The 24616-nt window shown below is 42.8% G+C and overlaps 1 protein-coding gene across 5 annotated transcripts in view; it reads left to right on the top strand.

Moving 5' to 3' along the window:
- Nucleotides 1-22333, top strand: part of ATP8A2 (ATPase phospholipid transporting 8A2) — a 320265-nt gene extending 297932 nt beyond the window's left edge. For all 5 annotated transcript variants that reach the window (XM_048294917.1, XM_048294918.1, XM_048294919.1 and 2 more), the window contains 2 exons: nt 8553-8644; nt 15971-22333. In XM_048294917.1, the coding sequence (XP_048150874.1) occupies nt 8553-8644; nt 15971-16068 (190 nt within the window). In that variant the 3' untranslated portion in view covers nt 16069-22333. The remainder of the gene's footprint in view (nt 1-8552; nt 8645-15970) is intronic.
- The last annotated feature ends 2283 nt before the right edge of the window (nt 22334-24616 follow it).

Genomic DNA, 24616 nt, shown 5'->3' with positions numbered 1-24616 from the left:
AGAAGTAATCTTAACTTCAGTAAAAGTATGTAAATGAACTTCTATTAAACCAGTAAGTTTGGAAAAAAATCCACACACAAAAACCCCAAACCAGAAAAAATCTATACATAGAGACCAAGGATGGAAAACTTCACCCTCCAAGGTGACTACTTCTGAAAAAATGAGTGAGTAGGAAAAGAATGCTATAATTGCAACTGTATTGCCACCTTATCTGTAAAGGATATGACCAAGCACCCAGTAGAGTAAGTGCAAAGTGAGGCACTTAGGGACATGAAGTCAACAGTACTGATACCAAAAGGAGGATAGCTGAAAAGCAGCAAGCCACACTTAGCCTTTTCTGCTTCTCAGACATTTAAATTGCATCAGTTCCCCTGTTTTGGGAAGGCTGAGGGCAAAACTAGGCAGCTTCAAGTTTTAAGTTAGTTGACTTCAGGACATCTGACAGTGATGTCTGCCCTCCACCCCCCCAAAGAAATGCATATACATGCATATACATGCTTAGTGTATGCAGGGCTTGGAAATGGAAGGTACTTTAAGCAGAGAGAGATCTCAGTTATTTTCTTAGGATTGTTGCATTTTAGAGAGGCATGTGATGTTTAGCGCTGATATTTTTAGATGGTGTTTGTTAAAGGTGCTTGGTCTTCTTGTGGAGGGTTCACCCTCAGACCATCAAACCTGTTGTTCTGTCTTGGAGCTGTCATTGGCTCTGTAGGACATGGAGGAAGCTTCTGGCAGCTTCTCATAGAAGGCACCTCTGTAGCCTCCCATTACCAAAACCTTGCTACGCAAACGCAGTATCATTCTAGGTAGTAGTCTTTGAAAGAAGTTTAGGAATAACAGTCTCAAAAATGAAGGCTGGAATGGATTGTCCAAGTGATTTTAGGAATCAAAGGAGGATCTGACTTTTCTGCCTTAAGACATTGTTAATGAAAAAAGAAAATGTAAATCATCTTTGCTTGTTGTGAAAAGGAAAAGCTTTGTCCTGCTTTTAGCCATATGACTTTAAGGACCAACTTGAAGAGGATTTAGAGTAGAGAATTTGGCCCCAGAACTCTGTATATGATCTGTGTGCTGCAAATGGGGGCTGGCTGAAGCTCGCAACATGTCTTGGCCTCCGTCAGCTTCTGCAGGGTGGTTCTGCCACAGGTATGAGGTGATGTGGCAACATGGGAGGACCTGTATGCACCTGCCCTGGGCGCTGCTGCTGCACGCTGGCTGCAGGTGCTCCTTCATGGAGACCTCTGGGATGCAGAAGGGGAGCTGCTGTTCGGCTGAAGTAGCATGCTGCCAAGCCAAACCACAAGCTGTAACAACAGTGTTTCTTCAGGGCTTTGGTGAGGGCCATGCATCCATGGGTTTCTGTTGATGTAGCTGCAAGGCTGGCTTAACAGTTTCCCAAAACACTTATTACCAGCCATGGTCATAAGGGCCCATCTATGCCCCAGCTGCTCAGCTGGATCATCTCCACTGTTTGGATCCATGCAATGCGTGAGCTGAAGGAAGTGGGGTGGTATGGGGAGCACTGTCAGGTTCTGCCACTGACTGGTGAGGGCAGGAGCTGCTTTAGCCATCAGTCACCACAAAAACATCCGTGGAACTGCTGCCGAAGGTGTGTGGTGCTCTCTTAACCTTTTCACATCCAGGCAGGATAAACAACTTGCAGCTGCCTGTGGGCTGAGCTCAATATCCCATGTTCTCATGGACTGGAGAGCTGGCTGCTCTCAGTATGCTCCAAGTCAGCCTTGCAGCGCCACACATCCAGGTACATTTGGTGCTTATCAAGGTAAATATTTGGCTAGATAATACCAAATACGATTTATAAAGAGGGAAGGTTACTCTGTGGTTTTCACATGTGCTTTGGAAAATACCTGGAGGGGAGTTTGTTGCACTAAAGAAAGCCTGGAAGTGCTACACCGTGGCAGGGCGTAAGAGCTCAGCTTTTCTGGAAAGCTGGCTGTTGCTGAGCCCTCAGCAAGGACTTGGTACTCCCTAAAGCCTGGCTGTCTGCTGTAGGAGTCACCTCTGACAGGTAACTTCTGGCACCTTCCAGCCTGCAAGTGGCGCAGGCAGCACTTCTGTCTTCATTCCCCTGTGGTTTGTGCCTGGCGACCCTTTGGTCTCCTGGTACTGGGTTTTTATTAATGACTTGCTGAGTATTTACAGTAAAATGCAAAAGGAGCATGGTTTGGGATGTCTATTTCAGCTGGATCCAGAGTGATTAAGGAGCAGTGTTTGTAGACACTGACTCTGCAAAGAAAATGCTGATTTTTTTGTTTTTGTTTTACTGTTTATATGCCTCAGACACTTCCTTGTGAAATGCTCCAGAGATTTCCTTTGATTACACTGCAGCTTCATTATCAGTAATGCCTGTTTGCCTTTTAAATTAAAAAGACCTCTTACTCTGACCTCAGAGTAAAACATTCCTGCAATTGAATGCTAGATAACAAAAAATAACATCTCCTCATTGTGGATCGAAAAAGAGAAGGCAGCAGAAGCCCCTCATTGCTACTTCTGCTGTTCTGTAGGAGGGCAAATCCTCTCTGATGTCTCTGAAGCCCAGAGGATGGAGCTCTCTCAGCCAGTCAGGCCTTTCTTCCAAGCCCTGGGATGTTCTGGGTGTTGGAGCATAGTTTTGGTGAACCCTCAGCCTTAGTGTGACTTGCATTTGAGATGATTTGCATGTTTTTATTTTGAATTCCTGGTCTGTAATAATGTTGTTTTAATGTTCTCCTTATGCCAAGCCTATGAGCCTATGCTAGTTATGTCTCTGCCCACCGTGTAACTTCTAACAATTCCTGTATTCTAACTCAAGTAATGCACTTGAGTCTAAACTAAATGAATACAGGTTAAACCAAGGCCTGGGGCTGTTCTAGGGGAGTGCCCTCATCCAGCAGGCAGTATCTGAGGAGGAAAAATAGGTCTCCTCTGGCCAATTACAAAGGCGTGGTCGCAGCCTCTGCCTGGTGTATGGTACTTGCTCTTTGTCTGCCAGAACTGTGATCGATGCTGTAAACCTTTAAGCAGTGTTACATTGCAGGAAAGGTGAGAGATGGAACTTGCGAATAAATCCTCAGGAATACCTGCTATGTCCTAGCAGCCAGAGAGGGATCTGCAAGCCCTCTTTGCCAGGTCATACCTGGGGAGAAGCCATTGTGCTTGAACTTCTGATTCTTCTTCAGAAGACATGTAAGGGAGTTTGAGAGCCAAGAGACTGAAATGAAAATCAACAGTCTGCTTGTAAAGGATTTGGTGATTAGGATTGATTAAAGCTGGAGAGGTCTGCTTCAGACCTTTCTTCTGTCTCTTTTTATTCTATGTTGATGTGACTTTCAGTGAGAGAAACATGTCAGCAAGAAACAGTAAACTTTTGTGTAAGTTATTGTTTGAAATGTATGGAAGAGGTCAATTATTATGTTTTAATTCTAAAATTTAAAAAGAGGGAGAAGAGTAACCTCTTTTCACCTCAAAATTTAATACATAGGAAAAGATGACAAGGACAGAAGCTTCCTAGTCTTTTACCTTGTGTTTAGCCACATGGGATATTTTGCAAAAAACTGTTTCCTCCCCCCCTCATTGTCTCCCCTTCCTGCTGTCCCAGTGCGAGGGCAACATGTTGCAAGATGTTCCCTCCAACTGGAGAGTAGTGCAGGCCAGCCAGTGTTTCTCAGGCTTTTAGCAGAGTATGTGGCAGTAGAAGAAAAGAGACTGAACAAGGGTTTACCTGCTGCTTCTTTGAAAATACGTGTGGGTAGGAGGGAGGCTGTGGAGTTAAGGACAGAACTTCAGCCTAAGCCTTGGAGGATTTTCTGGTTTAAACCAAGCTGTACAATGATTTAGCTGTTGCTGTGTGCTGCAGCGCCACTGTAGGGTAGAAGAACCAGTGATGCTGTACCTGCAGGCAGTATAGTGAGGGCTTCATAGGTGTTCAGATGACAGGGAAAACAGCTGCAGCTTTCTTGTCCTCTAAGCTTACCCATGGACACTGAGTGTCTTGCACTGGAGAGCCAAGTTTCTGCCATGGGTTCTTGGCATGTTTTTGCCACAGGGGTAGCAGCTGGGAAATGTGCTTGTGTGCTTTAGTTGTGTCATCTCTAGCAGCCCTGGTAAGGCTTCACTCAGTTCTTCCTGCTGGAAAGGGGAAAAGCAGAAAAAAACCAAATAATTTCATATGTCTGTATCTGACTGAACTCTTCATAATCCAGAATAGCAGTGAGTTAAAAACCAGTGGCAGCTGAGTGTATTTGCCTGTTTGGTGTGCTGTTGCTCTGGATCTCCTCTAGCAGATCGTAACAAAACACAAACAAGCATTCAGCTCTTGTAAGAGAAGAAGGGCTCTGAATTTCTATATATTTTTTTTTAAACTGGGCTATGCTTGTGTTTTCTAAAGGAAGATCCAATTTTGAGACACCTGCATCCACTTTAACCTTCCGCTCTTTGTGATCCCTGCTTTTGCCACCAGTCAATTAGTGGACTCAGGAGGACATTCTGGGTCAAGCTATACCAAATACTACAAATCCTCATTAACGCTAATTAGTGCTCAGTAGATTAATTGGTGGTGAAGCTCATCTTTTTTTAATTACTTGAGCAAATGAGACAGCAGGACCTTGTGGTCAGCTTTGAATTATTCTGTTTGTTTTGATGCACCTCATTTGAATGTGTAAAGCCAGATGTTTGTTGCCTAGATTTAAGGGCTGTTTGCTTTTGTGAGGGATGAGAAGAAGAGAACACAAAAATAAAATGAAGGTCTCTGTTGACACCTTAGATCAATTCAGATAGGAAGATGGAAGAGTCGTTTTATTCATGGAATTGAAAGCATTGTTAAGAAATAACATGTTGCCTTTAGTTTACCTTTTGATTTTTCATTCACTTAATGAATTTGTGTGATGTTGCTAGCACAGACTTCCAGGCAGGCAGAAGTCATCTCGACCCTCTTATGAAGCCATCACAAAGGTATTCCTGGCCTAAGGTATTCTGCATTATTGATAGCAACTAAATCTGATTTTAGCTGACTTGACTAACAATTTTTTTAAATCCTTTTTTTTCATAGAAGCCCTCAGAATTGGGACCTTTTAATAGTTTTTGTTCTAGTCAAGTATTTGTTTAGTTCAAAGCATTTTGTCTGTGTCTTTTGTCCTCCATATAATTACAGACTGATGGTCCCTCTGCCTTACCCCCTCAGAGGTCACTGACTAACCAGCTAAAGCATATTTCACTGTGGCTTTCCATGTCAGTGACTCACAAAAGAATGTCTGGGTTTGTGACTTTTCCATTCTGACAAGATTTTTGAGTTCCTGAATATGAACACAACTGTCCAGTATTCAGAGTATGATCTCACGATCTCTCATCCTTTTCCCTCAATGCATCTGAAGATGTCATCCTTAGACCCCATGGGAGTGCTTAGGCCCTGGCTCAGAGTCACTGGAAAGCAGAATTAAATCTGCAAATCATGGCTAATGCCTGGGATTGATTTACAAGCAATATTTCTGTGAGGAAGGCCTAGCCTGTTGGCCTGTGAGTCCAGTGTTGTCATTAGTTTTGCATCAAAGTGTGAGGCAGACTGAGAAGTTTTACCTTTGTTACCTGTTAGCAGCAGGCAGAAACCTTTTCTGAAAGCAGGGACTTGGTATGAGTGCAAACACTTAATGGTTAAGAAAGCCACTTCACTTTTCTTTCCTTTCAGGGTTTGTACTGGGAGATCTAATATCTGTTAGTAAATCAAATACTCATCCAATTCAGAAGAACTGTGTTGCATTAACCCCTGTGTATTAAGAGTTTATTTTATAGTACTTGACTGGTCTTGACTTGCAGTCTATTTAGTCATCCCTCATACTTAAACCACAAGTTTAAGTCTAATTCTACCATGAGTTTTTCTTTCTCTGCATAGATACAATCCAATATAATTTTCCAAAAGGGAAAATCAGATGTGACTTCAGTTTTGAACTTGTTGATTATAATTAGCGATGTCGAAGATAGCGTAGCTTTGGCATTCTTAGAGCTGCAATGTGCTGCTCCTGTTCAGCGGTCCCTTGACAGCACACTTTCCTCCACACATTGCATGCAGAAGCCTGAGGAGCTAAGCATTACTGACCTGCTCTTCATCTGTTGCTGCATGGTAGACAAGCAGAGGAAGAATTTTTCCTCGTGCCTTTTTCTACTGTGGTTAATTCCATTCTCAGGGTAAGAATTTTGTGGCAAATATTGCTTATTTGTCCCCTAGAACAAATATTTTTGATTGGTTTAAGATTCCTTTCTTTAAATCACCCTCCTGCTGAGATAGGAAAGACTCTGCCTGCATGTTCTCTACCTGCAGGACGTGAACAAGTACTGCACTTCTGTCATTCACAGGATAGCAGTATATCCAGGCAGTGTTTCACTAAACTAACAAGTTATCCAGCAGTCTTCTGCAGTCAGCAGGAGGTTGTACAGTACAGCATCACTAGTTTGCACTGGTAATGGCTGGTTCTGCAGGCTGTCAACTTTGTAAGCAAGTTGTTAAAGGTTAGAGAAGTCTCATGTCTTGCTTTGTGCCTTCTATTGCATCACCCTTACCTGGTGATTCTTTGTAGTACATGTTTTCCATCGTGCTGCCTGCTTGGAGTAGGTAGAAACTTCTTTCTGTATGTATTTGATTTTCTTATAGCCAGCAACTAGTCTTGGTTTTTGTAAGGAGTTGGGTCCTCCAAGATTTTTAGAAGCTTTCATGCTGTAACCCTGGTTTTAATGGAAACCTGTGATCCTTTCTTCTTTGAACATATGCAGGTCCCACGAGCCAAGAGCTGTTAGAGTTTGTTTGACAAACTCAGTTGGAATCGATACTTTTGCTTCCAAATTTATTATCAACTTCTATTTTATCTTGAGGGAATCGTACTGACTGCAGGCAGGGAAAGCAACCTGCCATACCCATTGCAGGTGTGATTCTGTGGTGCCAAGGGAAGGAGTGGAAGAGACCAAGTGTCTGAAAATGCTGACAGTTAGTAAAGATTTTGAGGAGGAGTCTGTAGGTTTTACAAGCTTCTACCTCAGATATGTGAGCTTGGAGGTCACAGGAAAAAGAGAAGGATCCCACCTTTTCTTTTGTGGACATCTCATTATGCACTGAACAGAAGACTGTGAGCCTGGCTATTACCCTAATGGACTATTAAGTGGAATATAAGCCTGCATGGCTGGATTACATATTACAGGCATCTCAGAGATTCTTCAGTTACTTTCCTGATTGAAGTTAGCAAACTGCTTCAATGAAAGGGAGTTGTTTGTTTAAAACTGTTGTTAGCTTGTCAACAGCAGGAGCTGTGCTTGCTGGGATTTCCATTTCAGACACCAAACGCGTGTGAATTTGTAATCTAATTCCAGAAAGGTATCAGCACTGGCACTCAGGTGTGTATCCATGTTTGCAGCATAATCAGTGGAATTGCTCCTTGTGAATGAAGAGGTGAAAGAAAAAGCAGACTGTGAAAATGGAGACACAGTGTAAATATGGTGCAAATGGGATAAAGATGCTGCAAAGATGCTGATGTACCAGCAAACAGATCCCTTCTATACACTAGCTCCATCTCACTGTTAAGAATAAGGGTGAGATGGAAAAAACCAACCAATCATGGAGAACTTTGATCTAAAGTAGACTGTAATATCTTTCTGAAAATAATCTGATATTTAAGTTACTTGGGGCTCCAGTGCAGTGAGATTTGAAGGCCTATGTTAATTTAAAACCCCATTGAACTTAGTGGGACTCATATACATAATTAAGTGCTTTGAAAGGTCAGGATCTTAGTCACCATTTTTTAACCCTGAGCATAAAGTTCTTGATTAAATTAGTGTTGTGTTTCTTACAAAAATCAAAGTGGAGAGTGCCTTTAATAATTCTTGTAGGTATGTTGAACCTATTGTAAGCATACTGTGTTTTTCACCCAAAGTTTTTATTTTCACATTTTGTAAATTCAGCAGTAATTTTTTCAGGCTTCTGTCAAGAACTGAGTAAACCAAAGGGGTTTTTAATAAAAGAAACTGGATAGAAAGCTTTTTTTCTGTATGGGAGGTTAAAATGAGAGCATTCTTTACAAGGCAGAATTAACTATGGGTCCTTCCTTTGGTTGCTTCAGACCATTTTGCAGGTGTGATAGAAGCCTTCTACTTTGTGCTAAGCTACAGTGCTTTGCTCCTTCTCTCTAAGGCAGTTTGTGGATGCTGTGATTCATCTGCATAATACTAAAGAGGAATCGTCTTAATGATCCGTATCACTTGATGTCAGACTTCTGATATGGTTTGTAACAATTCAGAGGCATCAGGTATTCAGAAATCACAATGATGGTAATATTAGGGATGAATTAACCAAAAGCAGACTGATACAAAGTGTCCTTAGAAAGGAGGAGTTTCCATTATTAGAGAGTTCTCTTGATAATGTGCGGTTTAAAGAAAGAGAAAATTCTATTTCATGCTACAACCACCTTTAATACTGACAAAGTCAAAGCTGCCAAGTACTTCAAATACAGTTGACTTTTACCTTGAAATTATCTGGTTACTCACTGGTGTGTTTTCTCTCTTTCTGTCTCCCTTAGCGTGAACGAACGTGATCATTTGTTAAAAAGGCTCGGCAGGAAAACTCCTCCGAGCCTTTTCCGTGCCCACTCTGTCCAGCAAAGTGTATCACGTAAGTAGTGGCTCGCGTCTGCGTGTGTTTGCACAGCGCCAGCCCCACATGAGGGAAGCCAAGGGTGATTACTTTTTAATTAAATTGTAGGTAGAGATAATCTAGCACAGAGGCTGAGCTGTCAAGCAAGACATGTACATTTGGAAGTGGAATTAGTGTATCTGGCCCTAGGCAAGGAGAGCTCAAATGTGGTTAATTCCCTAGGAGCCAATCAACAGGCCCAAATGATAAAATCCCAGTATGCAGGTTCTCTAAAGGTAGAATTCTGATAGTCTTAAGAATAGTCTAAAAATAAAAAACTCTGCATAAAATAAATGATAGAGCCTAGCTTTATTAGAAATGGTTTGTTTATAAAATGTCGTATTAGCTGTGGTTAGCTGAGAATAATACAGTGATGTTTCAGGGATGCCATTAGGGTTCTGTGTGTTGCTGGTGACGAAAGCCATGGCCTGCAGAGCTGCCTCTCTTCTCTCCCTCTTTGTCTGCAGCTGGGAGAAAAGAAGCAACATCACAATTGGCTACTACTGCTGCTTCAAATAAATGGCATTTCTTGTTGATGTAGAAGTCATCCATTTATTCATCTTCCTGGAGGAACAGGCCTTCTGTCTGCTGGACCTGATGGGTTTTTTTCAGTGTTTTAAAGGCTTCCACAATGCTTAAAACCTTCACTAGCAGCTCTGTAGGCCAGATACACTGAAGGACCATGCTGTCTTGAGGGACCAGGGAGTCCAGTCAGCCCCTTCTAGTGGGAAATGCAGTCTCTCTTGTGATGAAACTGGTGGTAAAAATAGGCTCATTTACCAAAGAAAATAACCCCCTCAGTGTGCAGTACTGGGTGGTACAGGGGCAGACACTCAGGATTTGGGCTTTGTTTTGCCATTGCAGTAAGAAGTGGCACTCCTGACTGCTTAAGAATCACGGAGAAGTCAAATCTCGTCGCTGGCTGTGTCACCTTCTGTAGCAGAACTGTTATGGCTTAGGTCATGGAAGCAGGGCTGGGATTTCAGAACCCAAATGCCTAAGGTGTTACTGTTTTCCTCTCGGAATTTGACTAGAAGGGGTGGGACAGTGATGGTCTTTGTCCTTGATAGAGCCATTGGAAGGCCATCACTGTCAAGGGATGTAGGGTCTTCAGCAATCAATCCCATTACATCTGGGAAGAGAGGCCAGTGTGCAGAGCAGCCCTGTGGATCATATATTTCTGTCAGGATTTAATCCTTTGTATAAAGGAGCCAGGGATGCTGATATCAACATGGCTTTGGGCATGCAAGCATGCTCTCTGAGGAGATTCCGAAAGCAATGACTGGCAGAAGAAATCCATAAAATGCATAAATAAATTGCTGTCAAAATAGTCTGCTGGTGGAGACTTACCACAGTCTGTGAAATCTGCAAAGCAGTGCCGAAAGAAGATACACCAGCGGTAACTAGTCAGACTTAATACGTACTTTTAGTCTCAAAGAACACGTCTTCAGGTTGTTAGTAGGTGAACAGCTATTGGGAGAGAAAAATGAGATCAAAATAAACCCTAATTTGGATAACCAGCTTCCCTATAAATGCAAATGATTAGGTGCTAAATGAGTCAGGCCAGTCAGGACAGGTTACAATCAGCAGTCTGTTTTTCACATGAACATAAATTTTGGCTGTGAAGCTGTTAGGATTAAAAGATGCTTTTTGTGATGTATCCATGACTTCTGTCATCTCTTGTCAAATACTGTTTTCTAGTGTTGCATAGCTGCTGTATGTACAAGGCCATGTGAGATCCAGGGAACATACGTGCTGTTTTCACAACCCTAAATTGTACAACTGTTTACTAAATGCTAGAAATCTTCAAAGCAAAGAGTTGATGAATAGGGCGGTAGCCTTGACATGCTGGGCCAGTATCTTAAATCGCACTACAAGTACTCTGTTTGAAGTCTTGAACTGTTCATATGTTTCCACCAGGCCCTAAGTTTCCAGGCTGTGAAGACCAAAAGTTGCTTCTTCAACTCAGAATCTGTTGCTTGCATATAAAGCTGGAAAATACTTTGTTTAGTTAGAGCTGACAAAGGCTTAAGCAAATGAATTGCCTTGGTCTCAACAAGGAATGAAAATGGGATTAAATTTTATAGCACAGATGCAAAGATGCAGTACTGGGTTAGAAATGACTTTATTTTTGACCGTTTCCAACTGTTTTGGGAGGAAGCAATGCCTAAACAGCTTTGTTTCCAGTCACAAGGAAAGGAGAAAAATCTAACAGGGAGTTTCTGGGCTTCTACTGATGGTTAGTGCTGGGAGGAAAGAGCTGACTGAGGTAAGGCTGCACAGCCTGTACAAGAGGCAGAAGCTCACTCTGTGTTTCCTTAGCTCTCTGTCGGTGAGCCAGCCCATGTCTGAAAGCATTAGCACAGCACAAGACCTTAAGGCATGATGTATGGCTGGGGTGCTCCCATATAGCACCAGGCTCTTGTAGATCTAGCCCCCAAAATGGGCAACAGAGCCACACAGCCAGTGCCATGGCAGCGCCCTATGGGAGTGCCAGCCATGATTAGTCTCTCAAACACCTCTTCCCATTAAAGAAACTGGCTCAGAGCAGCCGCCTGGGAGAGTAGCCCCTGTCCATTTGGAAGGGTATGTCCTTAAAGGAAAACCTTCACGGCCATTTTTCTTGCTCTTTGTTTTTGTGTTCCTGAATTGTGTAGAGCTGTCAGAAGCGTGAAAGAAATCTATCTACTGGCTGTACTGTCAAAGATCTCGTGGTTCCTTTCTACCAGTATAACTTCTGGGAAGTTTATGAAAACTTAAAAAAAGAAACTGTGAAGCTCCTGTTTGGATGGCATTGTCAGGAGACTTCAGTGGAAGAGTTGCATATGGTTGGTTGTCAAGCCCAGGTGCTAACATAAAACCATCTCAGTGCAATCTTGTAGGTGGTGGTGACAACAGGCTTGGTGTAGCTCCTGGTGAAGGTGCCTGGTGAAATTGGTCATTCTCTGTTGCCACCTGCTTTCTGAAACCTCTTAAGAATGAGCAGGAAATGCTACCAGGCTCCTCTCAGATGTGTCTTTGGACCCTTCCCTTTAGCTTGCTGTGGGGCTCACCCTTGAGGGAAGGAATAATAATGATGTCCAAAAAGTCTCCCTCATAGGGTTTGCTGGCAGTGAGGTTTTCTCCAGGTCTCTATCCAGGTTCATGTCTTTTTTATTGCTGTGACTTTGTGAAAGTAGCACCTCCTTTAGACAAACTCTGTGGATATAAAAGATGGCTGTTGACCTCCCCTTTCCTTCTGCATGACTGACCTGTATCACCTGTGCCCCCAGAGGATGGGAAGGGTACCCTTCATCTATAAGGAAAGTTCCATAGCATCTCTCTAATGTGGTTTCCCTCCTGTAATGCCCCTGCTGGTGTTCAGTTATCATTTGTCTCAATATGCTCTTTGGCAGAACTCCCCCTGAAACACCAAGAGCTATGCCTGAGTGAGGATTACTGCACTTGGCCCAGGCTTCCTATGCTAGCAAAGAAAATCCCTCTTCCTTTGACAGAATATGGTGATTTCATAGAGTAAATATGAATGCAGAGCATATGGTTTGCACCTCATTAATCAATGGAGAAAAAGCACCTGTCATCTGAGGTTCGTTTCACAGTATGAGGGCTGACAAATAATAAATAATAATAATGTGTTCATGCTGAGGGCTCTAATCCCACCATTTATTCTCCACTAGCAGATACCTTCTTCCTTTCACTTTTCTGCTGGCACATTTTTATTTGAAAAACAACAGGGGAGCTACTTGAGATGCTTTTTAAACTCTTTTTCCTCTTATCTTGCATGTGTTTGAAATATAATGTACATTCTGTATTTTTTCCAAGCTACATGTTTGTTGACTGTTAAGTGGAGTTGCAGTCTTTTAAAATCAACTTAAGAAAAAGAAATAGGAATAGTTGGTTAAGAATTTGATGCTCTGGCATTTGACTCTGTTTTCTACATGCAAATACCAGTAAGTTGGTATCTGGGACTAAAAAGATAGGACCATTTGTCAGGAATTCCTCTTGGGTCCTTAAGAAAACACAGGCATAATTTATCAGAAGATAAATTAATTACTTCTGTAAGCATCAGTCAAACTGTTCAAGATTTTAGGCAGCTTTCCCTTTCCCAGGTTACATAGAAGACGGTTGCTGGAGAAGTCAAAGGTGAGTTAGCATTCACTGTTTAACTGGTAAATGTGAACCGTGACTTCACAGCAAATCTCCTTGAAAACTGTGCAGAACCAAATGTTTCGCCTGAGACAGAATTTGGCTGGTCAAGTGATACCTCAATGTTGATTTTCATTATATCAGAGAGAGTTTTGTTATCTGAGAAGCAGCATTTCCTAAAACAGAGTAAAAGGAAAAAAACCAAAAAAAGTCCCTCACATCTCCCCAACCCCCTAAAAGTTTTAGTGGATTTGAATCTGGAAATTTTTCTTCAAAGGCAAACAAAAGGATGTATTTTATACTTTGGACTGTACTAAACCATAATACCACTGCAGTATGAACTAGTGAAATGCTGCACCAGGTGAGGGTTCTGATGGGCTGCCAGTGAGAGCTGCCCTCTTGCTGGTTGGCCTAAACAAATCCCAGGACAGACAATTTGGGTGTATCAGAGGAGAGTGCAAAGAGTAGAAGGCCTCTAAATTAAATCCCTGAAGTGACAAAAACTGTAAGCAGTCCTTCCAAGAGGAGATCTTCTGGAATAAAAAGAGCCGTCTGGACTCTTTCTAGTCCTGGTCTTGGAAGCTGTTGCCCATGAGAATGCTGTTGAGCTTGCACAATGTTGCTATCTGCGTTCGAGGCACACCCATTGAGATGGCTGCTGTAGTCCAGCATTGCACAGACCAGAGCAGCCATTGCAGTGAACGAAAAAAGAGTGCGTTAAATTAGAGACCTAATGGAAGACTAGATTCTGATCTACTAATAGAATATCAAAGCTTTAAGAAAACCCAACAGGATGCTTTTAAAATTCAGTGGATTGCCTGATAATATCTGGTACTACTGAAACCTTAGAGTTGATGAGAACGTGAATCTCCTCTTAACAAATGAGCCTCGCTGACAGATATTCAAAAGTGCCCCTTTCCTCCATTCATAGAAAGTCTCCGAGTACAAAGGTCCTTCCTTCTTTGAGGGTGAGTGGGTTGTGCCCAGAAAGCCCCAAAGAAACATGCTCCTTCCTTGGGCTGCTGCAGGACAGCTGAACAATGAGGGCCTTGTTCCCAAGGCAGGCTCATAGGTGTGGTTTTAAAACTGGAGTTGGGGGAAAGTTCAAACTTCTGGAAAGTTCCCTAGTAACTGACAGATGGAAACTTTCATTGGTTTTGGATGGGGTCTAGAAACAGTGGAAATGTAGAGCTGCTTAGGGAGTGTGGATGGGACTCAAGCATTCGCAGCATTTTGTTTCCACAAGGCACAGTCAGGTGCTTAAACAGCTTGAAGTTCAATTTTAATTGTAAAGTGAAAAGAAAAACGTAATCCGAACTCATCTTGCTGTGTAGAGATCTACAGGAAAAGTCTTAAAGGAACTGCCAAGTGTTGAGCTTCAGCTGGGAAGCTTGGGGGTCACAGCCTTTCCCATGGCGTACACACAAAACCTTCGTTGCTGGTGGTTTGGGATGGATGAAAGACATGAAGACGTAACGATACCCCTGGTATTCTTAATCACAGATCATCTTAGCCTGAAATTTCTTGCTGTATTAAGGTGTTTTCTACTGGTGTGAGAGTAGTGAACAGGTTTTTTTGACTGAATTTTGCATTGGCATTGTGGAGTGATTGGGCTGCTTGGCTGTCCACTGGCCTGTGCTAGCACTGGGAATAAGCAGGTGATGGGAAGATGACATCTGGGGCTGACCTGTGTGGTCAGTGCTGGATTTGCAGTAGTTATGGCAGTTGAAGACTCCACTACGCTGGATGATCTTATGGATAAGTAAATACAGCAAAGCCATCTCGATGCAAATCAGGTAATGGGACATGGGCTTCAGTCTTCTAGGGCTTAAGCTTGCGGTCTTTGACCAAATTGACTTATCCATGGAGAATTTAACCAAAAAGCTAACAGGATGCTGGCCGTTCACATGGAACAAACCCACTGGAGGTGTTTGTTTAAGTGTGAATCTACCCTTTCTAAAATGAAAGCCTGTTTTGTACATCGTATTTCCTTTGCAATGATCCAGTATGGACATACTTTTTTCCAAAAGACTGTTTGCACTTTATGAATGTATTCTGTGAACTGTCAGCTAGAGGCAGGAAAAACAAACCTGTGCCCCTGTAGCAGGATGTATATTGGCATGAAATCACTCAGGGAAAATAAAATGGGATGCTGGGAGGATTGGTCATGTAATCAAATCAAAGTTCCTGGTGTCCTGCAATCACTCCATGAGGGAGATGTGACTGGAGCAATGTGAGTGTATTTCTATTTGAATCCCCTCCACTTACTGGCAACGATTTCCTGTTGTGCTTGTGACTCAGGGCATCAAAAAATCTCCTGTCCTTTACTACAGATTTCCATTCTGAATTTTCTCTGGGGCCACATCTGCAAGTGTGTCTGCTGTTTCACCGTGTTGGCCCATTAGCTTTTTGTGACTGTTCTACCAGCATTGTGGTGTTCTGGAGATGCTATCAGAAATGTCACTTGCCTTTCTGTACTTCAGAAGAAATCAGACACGTGGTTATTTTCATCTGAGTAGTTTCTAGGGAGACCACAGGATTGTGCTAGCTAGCAGGATTAACAAAATAGAGACATCCAGAATGTGTGTGTTTGCTCTGTGCAAAATATGAGTGACTGGCCGAGAGAATAGAGAGTTTCACAGTGTCATTTATCAGATGCCACTTGGAAACTTGTTAAAAAAAAAAATCCTGAGGGGAGTTAAGAGGAAGATGTGCGAAAAATCCAGTTGTGGGCTAGACATTCCCACCTTTCTCCAGAGAAAGTGCTGCTATCAAGCAGACTACAGAGGAGACGAGCCAAAATGCAAATCTCTACTTCTCTGTTAAGTCTTTAAGGAAGCTCTGCCACTATGGGAGTACTAAAGGAGTGTGTTCAAATCAATCTGTAGCTTATTAGGTTAACTCAGAGGGTATTGGTGACTGTGTACACTGACCTGGCCTGGGGAGGGGAGCAGAGGGACGGAGCTGACAGCAGACACCCTTTCTGTGCCCCATGGGCAATGTAGTGTGCAGCTCTAAGCGTCAGAAGCTCAGCACAGAAATCAAGATGGTTGCAGTCTCAATCACATAACTTCCGTGATACCTAAACTGTTCCTGAAAGTGGTCTGTGCTCTTGAGCTCAACTCAGTGACTGATTTCTTTTTTCTTCCTTTGCTTTTTCAGATGGGTATGCATTTTCTCAAGAAGAACACGGCGTTGTTTCCCAGTCACAAGTTGTTCGATCCTACGATACAACCAAAAGGAGAACAGAAATAGAATAAATTATTCCTTACTTGATGGGTGGTGGGAATAATGGGATTTGGATCAATGCATCCACTGTTAACACATTCTTGACTAGATTTGGCGGCAGCAGCCAAAACACCAGAGAGAGAACTCATTTCTGTGGCCTTAGCCAACAAGTTTCTGTATTCTCCCTGCAAACCTTGAGTACATATTGTGGGGGGAAATCATTGTTTGACTTCAGTCGCAAAGCTCTGCCTAAAGTTTTGTTTATGTTGTTATGAAGCATTTGAGTGTGCTATGTGAGGTGTGAAATGAAAAACAATGTTTTACCACTATTTAAAACATCGGTATAAGGTTGTTCTGGGGGAAAAGTAGAAAATTTATTTTCTTTGAGAAATCAGCCTTTGCTTAATTGGAGTGAGGTGCTGAGATTTCCTGTTTTGTTACACACAGACCAAGTGCACATCACTGCATGCAGACTTTACTCTCTTCTTGTATTCACTGTTTACTAATTTGGCTGAAATTCTGAACAGACCATTTGGCATAAAATTTTTGATTGCAACACAGTTTGTAGCTAAAAATGCTTATTTGCCTTCTTATGATAGAATAACACAAGATGGCAATCAATTACTTAGAATATTTCTTGCCCTCTTACAGGATTTATTAGGGTTCTATCTTAGCTTTCTGAAACCCACCTAATAGCTTACTCACAAAGCCAGGATGTGGAAGTCAGAGCTTGGCAGGGCAGCTGTCTTGAGTGCATGGCATTGTACACAAAGATGAACTCAACTAGGTGCCTCCTCATAACGCTTCATGATGTATTTGGATGTGCACTTCAAATGTAGCCTGGGACTTCCCTCCATGACCCCATGCCCAGTTTAATAGTAGAACAAAACAGTGAGAATTTTAATTTAAAGGTACCGTCTTGTCAGATATGTTGATAAGATGTGCATCTGCATAGGAGGCTGATAGTGTAACCCTCGAGAAGCCTTCCCCTGGCCAGGTAAGAGAGGTTTGCAAAGGAGGGCAGGAAGGGATTACACACGTGCATGCACACACATGGACACACACAGAGCTGGCCTTTGTGAAATGAAGACCTGCTGTTTGTTTGTTCAGCCAAACCAGTCCCTCTTCTAGATCTGATCCATCAACAGGCTTCCTGAAACACTCAGACCCATGAGCCCTGGAAGGAATGCTGGCTCCATGGCCTTGCTGTGCCACTGGGACAGGCGTGCTGCTGCATAGATTGGAATTCTAAAGAAAAAAAAAAAGGGCAAAAACTGGGGCATAATTTAAAGCTGAAAGAGCTCTTAGAAAGCTTATGCTGTCCTCCAGACAAGTTCTGTTAATTTTAGTCGCCAAACCACGTTTCTGAATAGTATAAAGTAAATACTGCTGTGTTTAAGCCAGGCTTTGTGGTTAATGTATATACTACATCTGTGTATTTAAAAAGCTGGCGTTGTTTTTTGCCCTATTGACCATCATCCAGAATTTTTTATTGATTTAAATATATCCGAAAGCAATTTGAATATGAATGTTTATGTTTAGCAAAGGAAAGGAAAGCTTCAGCCTGGCCTACTGGTTTAATTTTCCTTGAGGGTTGTGGGTAAATGCCAACGCTCAAGTGCTGTAATTCAATTTCCCGTGCCACCTCAGAGGCTCAGAGTCCCCTTCCATTTTAGAAGAGACAAATTTTGCTCCTGCAGCATCAGTCAGGGTTGGTCTTGGATTAGGCTGATGGCACAGAGGGAAAAGTCATCACCTTCTTTCTGCAGTGCTAATGAGACAATTATGCAATAAGGAAAACATGCAAATAATTTTGCCATAGGCCATAGGCAAAGTGTGGATGTACGTATTTTCTGGGAGATGAATTTTGGTTAAAGGCACAAGTACTAGTGCAGAGAATAAATAAGGGGGAAGTAAACCTGATCCCAGGAGCTTTTAAATCTTAATACTGATATAACCTGTTAAACACTTCCTTTTATTTAGAAACCAAATCTATTTAGGAAATGTGTGGTGTAAGCCTCTCTTCAGAACCGCTAATTGTTTCTTCCTTTTGTAAAAACACAAGGAAAATTAACTTCCCACCAAGGCAAAATGAGATCAGCTTAGTCTTTCTACTCTAAGCTACACACCAAACATTGGCATGTAAACAATTTGGAGGCTTTTCATGAGGCTGCACAAAAAAACTTTTAAAGTCTTTGGATAATGAAGAAGGGCAAGTAAATGTGTTAAGCAGAGAATAGAAGGAGTTTTTTCTGGAGTCCTGGAGTTTTTTCTGTTCTTAACTTAGTGCAAAAAAATTTTACAGAACATAATGAAAGATGCTGGGGAGGAGCAGCTGTCATCTGATGTGATTTATTTTATTAGCGCAGGCTATGGGCTGTATCGTTTTGACCTCCCTGTAAATTGAGGTCAGTGTGTGTCACAAACAAAAACTCTCCCTAGAGTGAATGGTGGCTTAGACTGAGGTACGTGTGTTGGTTGTCAGCTCAATGGGAATTGCACATGGGATTTGTCACAGGGCTATACAGTATGTGACACTGAGGCTAGTGGGTCAGACTTTATCATCACTGTATGGCCTTAATCTCTAGCTGAGTTAATTCTGTAGAACCCACCCAGGTCAAGACCTGGCATTCTTCCTGTTCTTTGGAGTCATTACAGGAATTAATGTATTGTTATATGCTGTAGACTGGATGTTGGAGTTGCTTGTCTTGATGAGCAATGATGAGGTGTGTTTGAGTGCTGTGTTAGCAGAAGGAGAATGACAGCTGCTCTGCATCAACAGAATTCCTTGTTCATTAGGGCAAATGCATGGAGCAGTAACAGCAGCCTTTGAAAGTGCTGTGTGAAAATGTTATCAACTAGACAGGGTATCGGAGCAGAAGGAATGGGGGATTTCTGCCTGACTGTCCAGACTTAACTACCAAGGTTTGATCAGAAGAGGGTTTGCTGAGCAGCTCTCTGCACTGACCAAAGGGAGAGGGGTTTGGATATTCAGATGGAAGTGGTGATTTTCCTGAATTAGATTTGGCTCTGGTTGCTACTTTTTATAACAGCATAATCGCAGCTTGCATAGAAGCTGCTGTTCCTTTAATGATTGCCTAGTAGCAATTTAAAGCTGGCGAGCGGGAGCCTGAGCTGCTCTGAGCACTGCTGAGAAGGCTGTTGACATTTTCTTTTCCTTGACAGGGCTTCAGGTCTTGCTTTAGGGAGCTAGAATGGGAAGTCAGTAATAACTTGTCAAGGAGAAATGGCGAATAACCAATGAAAGTATCTGGGTCAAACTAAGCTGCTAATGTATCTAAAAATGTGTGTAGAGTTAACATGAACTGTATGGGCTGTAAATTAAGATAACAGTCAAGCCTCGCTAATCTGCAGTTCACTAGACTGCACACCCCTTAGTGCATGCCAAAACTGTGCAGTCTCTTCCCCTGCCTCAGCCAGAAGCTCATAGCAGATGCTGCAGGGAAGTCTTCTGTTAGCAAGATTACATTATTTTTACAGCATGTACTGGAGTGTGTTTGCTAGGAGAGAGTCGTAATAATAAAGTCATAAATAAAGCAGAGAAAGCTTTATTTATGTGAATATGTGAAACGTGGGGACATGGTCAGAGGCCACACAGGGCTTGGCCCTCTATCGACAACCCAAGAGCACAAGAGGTGCACAGTCCTTTCACTATCCCTGTCCAGCAGGCTTAGTTTGCCCTTTTGGGCTAACTCACTAAATCTTCTGTTTTCACATTACCTCCAGTCATCACTGAAGACTAGTAATACTCTATTTACATTCTCCCTTGAATAAATAATGGTTTTATAAATAATGACTTAATTTAATCTTTAAATGCTCTGAGGAGTGCACTTCTCACAGCTCAGGTTTGAAGAAGCAGAGCAGGCCTTGAGTGGGTGCTCAGCCCTGAGAAGCACCTTGGGTTTCTCAGATTTCTCATTAGTGTTAAGCACTGAGGATATTTTACCTTAATTTTGAAACATCACACAGTATCAATGCCTTAAACTTCAATCAGGTTGCAGGAGTGCTGTTTGTGTCCTGTTGAGTCTAACAAGAAATGGTGTTGGTATGAAGCCCCTGAGGGGCTGGAGAGGACAATTTGGCTGTGTCTGTGCTATACCGGGTGTATCTGGGTAGCAGTTTGCTTCTAAAATGGGGCACAGACCATGTATGTTCCTCAGCCTCCAGACAGCTGGACCCCTTCTGTCTTGTCAGGAAGGATTCTTGTACTCACCTCTTCCCAGTATCCTGTAGACACCCAAGAGAGCCTTCACTACCTGTCAGGATCTGTGACTGGAGCTGTGTGTCCGGAGAAGGCCACAGGATAGGTCAGTACAATAGGTGACGACAAAATAAACCCATATGGGTACCTTTTCCATATGTAGCAGTAAGATTAATGGAGGCTTTGAGCTTTGTTGGCAAATGAAAACCAGAAAGTGCCCTGCACTGCTTGGCCACACAAGTGAATCCCAAAGGTGATAGCTTCTTGATGACCTGCAGGAAACCTAGACAGCCTGACTGAGTTTGTCTGGCCAGGAATGTGCTCTTGGATGGGATGTCTGAAGAGGTGAAGGGACTGGGAAGCAAAATAGATTGGCCAAGACCACTGCTGCTGTTAGCGGTTAGTGAGGGGAGGGATTCCTCAGGCATCCCTGAGGAGCTGTGATGAAGCTGATTTCTTTGGTTCCTTCCTGTGGTCTGGGAATGGAGGAGAGCTCACTTGAGAATTTGTGAAGCACTGTTACCTCCTGAAGCTGAGTTTCTCTGGTACCAAGCTGAATCCTGGGCTTGGAGAAGGGGAATGAGTCCCTGCCAGAAGTGCCCCCTGCTTAGTGTACTTTGGCTCTAGCAGGTTGTTTCGTGGGTTATGAAGATTGCTAAATGGTTTACTGGCTCCTGTTTGCCTCATGGACCTACCAGAACTAAGTACTGGAATTATTTCAGTTCTGACTGACAGTCCATCATGGAGAGTTAGTGGGACTTCTGCTTAGCTGTTGCTCCTGGGCAGGTTCCTGTCCCTCAGGTCAGTGCAAGGGGCTTGTTAATCTGGGGACCTGGATCTCTTTGTTATGGTGTCTGAAGCCCAGGAGTTGTTTCCTTTGGGTTCATGGCCTGCTTGTTTGTGGTGTGGACAGAAGGTAAAGTAGCTGAGTACTGGTGTTTATCCAAAGCCTTCCTTTGTGTATGAAGAAGGTGAGACGAGTTCTCCTGAAGTCTGCCACAAGGGTTTCATTTTCCCTTAGCATCTAAAGAGAAACAGAAGTTGGTAAATGACAAATTCTGTGTGGGCAGTCCCAGCTCTGGGCAGTCACTCAGAAGTCTAATGATGAAGAAAAGTGTTAATATATTGCCAAACTGTCACTGTGCATAGCTGGAAGGTCAGCACCCTTGTAATTATGGAGCAGTGAAGCCAAGGGAAAAAGCCAACATTAACAGAAAGACATGATTGTTTTATATTCTAACTACCTTACTGGGTGGTTTTCCTGCGAAGATGTTCCAGATGTTGTCTTGGCATAAATTAATCAATTTCAAAACATCTGCAGGGTTTCTTAGAAAACATGGAGTTTACCAGACAGTGCATATGCTTTCCTCTGCCCTTCTGGTTGATATGTTGATTCAGGAAGGGAATGAGGGTACTTGCTGTTCTTACTGTCAAGATTCATAGACTGGAAAGTTGCTCAAAGTTGTTGCTCAACTCTTTTTTTTTTTTTTTTTAAAAAAGGGCTCCAGTTATAAAGCAATGAGGCAGCCAAGCCCTCTGGGACTGTGTACATGTGTGTGCTGGAAGAGTTGTCTGACTTGAAAACCTCCCCCTGTCCCTCCTCCTGCCCCCAAAGTGCAGCCCATTGCACTGGGAGGTCAAATATTCAGCGTCTTGAGTGACAGGATCTTTAAAAGCATCTTTTTCATCAGCAAGCCAAGCCACTTGTCTGTCATATCTGTCCTCAAATTGCTTAAATATTGTTTCAGATGGGGACATTTCAATCTGGATATGCAGAGAGGAGTGATGCTGTGGGGGGATGTTTAATTGGCTCCCAGCAGAGCAGCAGTGGTGTGTGGGTTTTTTCCTCTAGAAGTGTTACCATTTTCAGGTCCTATTAATGTCCTCTGGTAGTTTAAATACAGCATCACATTACAGTGGAGTTTGTTTCCCTCCCAGACTGAATACAAATGAAGGTCATTTACTTGTATTTTTAGAAGGTTCAGAAAACTTAGACAATTTGTAGCTTTGAACAGCATTGTTGACTGTTGTATGTCTGCACAAAAATATTTCCAATAAACCTTTTATTAAAGCAATCCAATGGACCGAGGCTTGTTTGTTTTATCCCCCCACAAGCTTTGCAGCAAGAGTTCAGTGTTAAATACATTTGAGATTTACTCTGCAAAGCTGTTGAATGGATTATTTTTATTTTTTCATGGCCTTTTGGGTGTGTTTTAAGGGCCTGCTTGTTAGAACAAGGCTTGAGGTCCTTTAATAGGTCTCAAATCAGGCCACAAATGGAAGGCTAGTATGGCAAAATAAGAATGGTACTGATGAGCTGACAGCAGGTACTGGTATTTGAATAGTGTCTCCAGGGGGAAAACTATCTTTTTATATAAGCTAGATGGAGAGAGATTCTGCTACAAATGATTTCACCAGGGCTTCACCAAAATGAAGCTTGGAAATCTTTTGTCCCAATTAAGTCACGTAGACACAGCAGGGGGAAATTAAGCCCTAAAAAACCTCCCTTGCCTCATTACTTGCAGCTAAATTTGCAAGAGGCTTTTTTAACACTGGGCCTTCAAGCTCTTGAGTCTGAGGGGGAGCATGGTCTGATGGTGCAGCGAGATGTGAGGTGAGGCAAGACCATGGACAATGCTTTCCTCCTGAGCACAGGGACAGGCTCTCTCCTGCTTCTGCCTGCTCAGGAACATCCCATCTCTCTGCTGATGGTGCCCAGCTGACATTGCCAAGCTTGCTTATGTTGCCAGAGCTGCAGAAGTAACTCTGGAGCTCCCTGGACTCAAGCAAGAGTGGCAGCAGGAAGCACCACATGAAGGCTCTGGTGTCCCCAGCTGCTTCCATTCACGCTGGGGGATGCTTGCTGTGATCCTCTCTGCTACAATCTATTCTTCCTGATGCTGGACCTGCTTGGAACACTGGAGAGCCTCAGCAGCTCAGCTGGGTGAGCCTCAGCTGTAGGACCTCGGGGCACAGCCAACTCAAGGCACAGCATCCTCCCTCCTGAACAAAGCCATCGTGCATACACTGACTCAGGAATGGGACTCAAGTTATGGCTGAAGTTAAATTTGCAGAAAAGGTCGCCCTTACTTGATTTTTGGTGACCATGGGAAACATGCACTGTAAGATGCCTATAGAAAATGGAAGGGTATGAGCTTTAACAAAGAGATCCCTTTGTCCAAATATTAATAGATGCTGGAATTAAACAGATTTTATCAGGAACAAAATGCATATTTATATATAGTTTGGCTAAAAATTTTTCCCCCTTGGGGTGCTATAACTTGAGGAATAGGTTTTTTCCTAATAGATTGCCAACAGAACCAGTTTTTAAAGCATAGAGAGACTTTTTTACAACAAATTATTTCTGGATTTTTTTTTCAAATTAAGGAACAAAAAGAAGGTGTAAGCCAAATCTCCCTTCTTCCCTTTAAAAGTCATTGCTTGAGCACATTTCAAAACATTTTTATCCCAAAAGCCAGACCAGTATCTGCTTTTCCTTTGCAGGGAAATAAGAAGAGAGTGATGAACTTGTGTATCCCTGTTTTGCTGCAGTAAATGCCTGCTCCTTCCTTAGGCCTCCATAGCTGCAGCCTGGCCTGCTAGCGTGCAGCAGGAGCTGTGCTGTATGTAAAAGCTTCTCACACATCTGGGCAATCAATTATGCCAAAATAAAATTGATGGTAAACCTAAATAAGCCTTATTCAGTTGGTGGTGGGAAGGTTGGATGTTCAGCCAACTGCTTCCTGCACTGTCGTCTCTTGTACAGCGCACTAAAAGGGAAATGATTCTCAGAATTGTTGAACATAATGGATTGCTGCTTAAACCCCTTATTAGATATATTAGTTGACTAATCACCTCAGAGACTTTTCCTCTAACAGTCTGACAGGCAAGGCTGTGAGAGAGCCTAGTGCTCATGTCCCAGAGCCAAATATTTGCCGGAGCAGCTGCTAAGTCTGTTGATGGCAGTCTTCGGTGCCTCATACCAGAACAAAGAAGAATCAAAGTCCCTAAACCTGTAGATTAATGCTTAAGTCTGAAATGGGAGCATTAAAAAATAAAAGTGTAACTGAGAAAGGTCCGGCTGAGGAATGTTAAGCAAGAAGATTTCAGAAACATAATCCCTTTTAGTGAGTGCTGCTGTGGCAGTACGCGGTCACCAGCCCTCCCTCCAGCACAGCCCTGTGCCTCTTTGAGTACCCTCAGCATTTGGGGTGCAGCAAGTCCTCAGGAACTTGGAAGGAACAGTGAGTTTCCTCCTCAGCAGAAATACAGGACTGCAGGGAAACAAGGCTTTAAAAATCACTGAAAGACACTGCTGGTTTTTGGCTGTCCATGCTGAGCAAGGAGCTCTAGGGCAG

The sequence above is a fragment of the Corvus hawaiiensis genome, chromosome 2 (assembly GCF_020740725.1).
Source record: "Corvus hawaiiensis isolate bCorHaw1 chromosome 2, bCorHaw1.pri.cur, whole genome shotgun sequence".
NCBI classification, from domain to species: Eukaryota; Metazoa; Chordata; class Aves; order Passeriformes; family Corvidae; genus Corvus; species Corvus hawaiiensis.
Note: the sequence above shows the minus strand (reverse complement) of the source record. Positions and strands in the feature narration are given on the sequence as shown.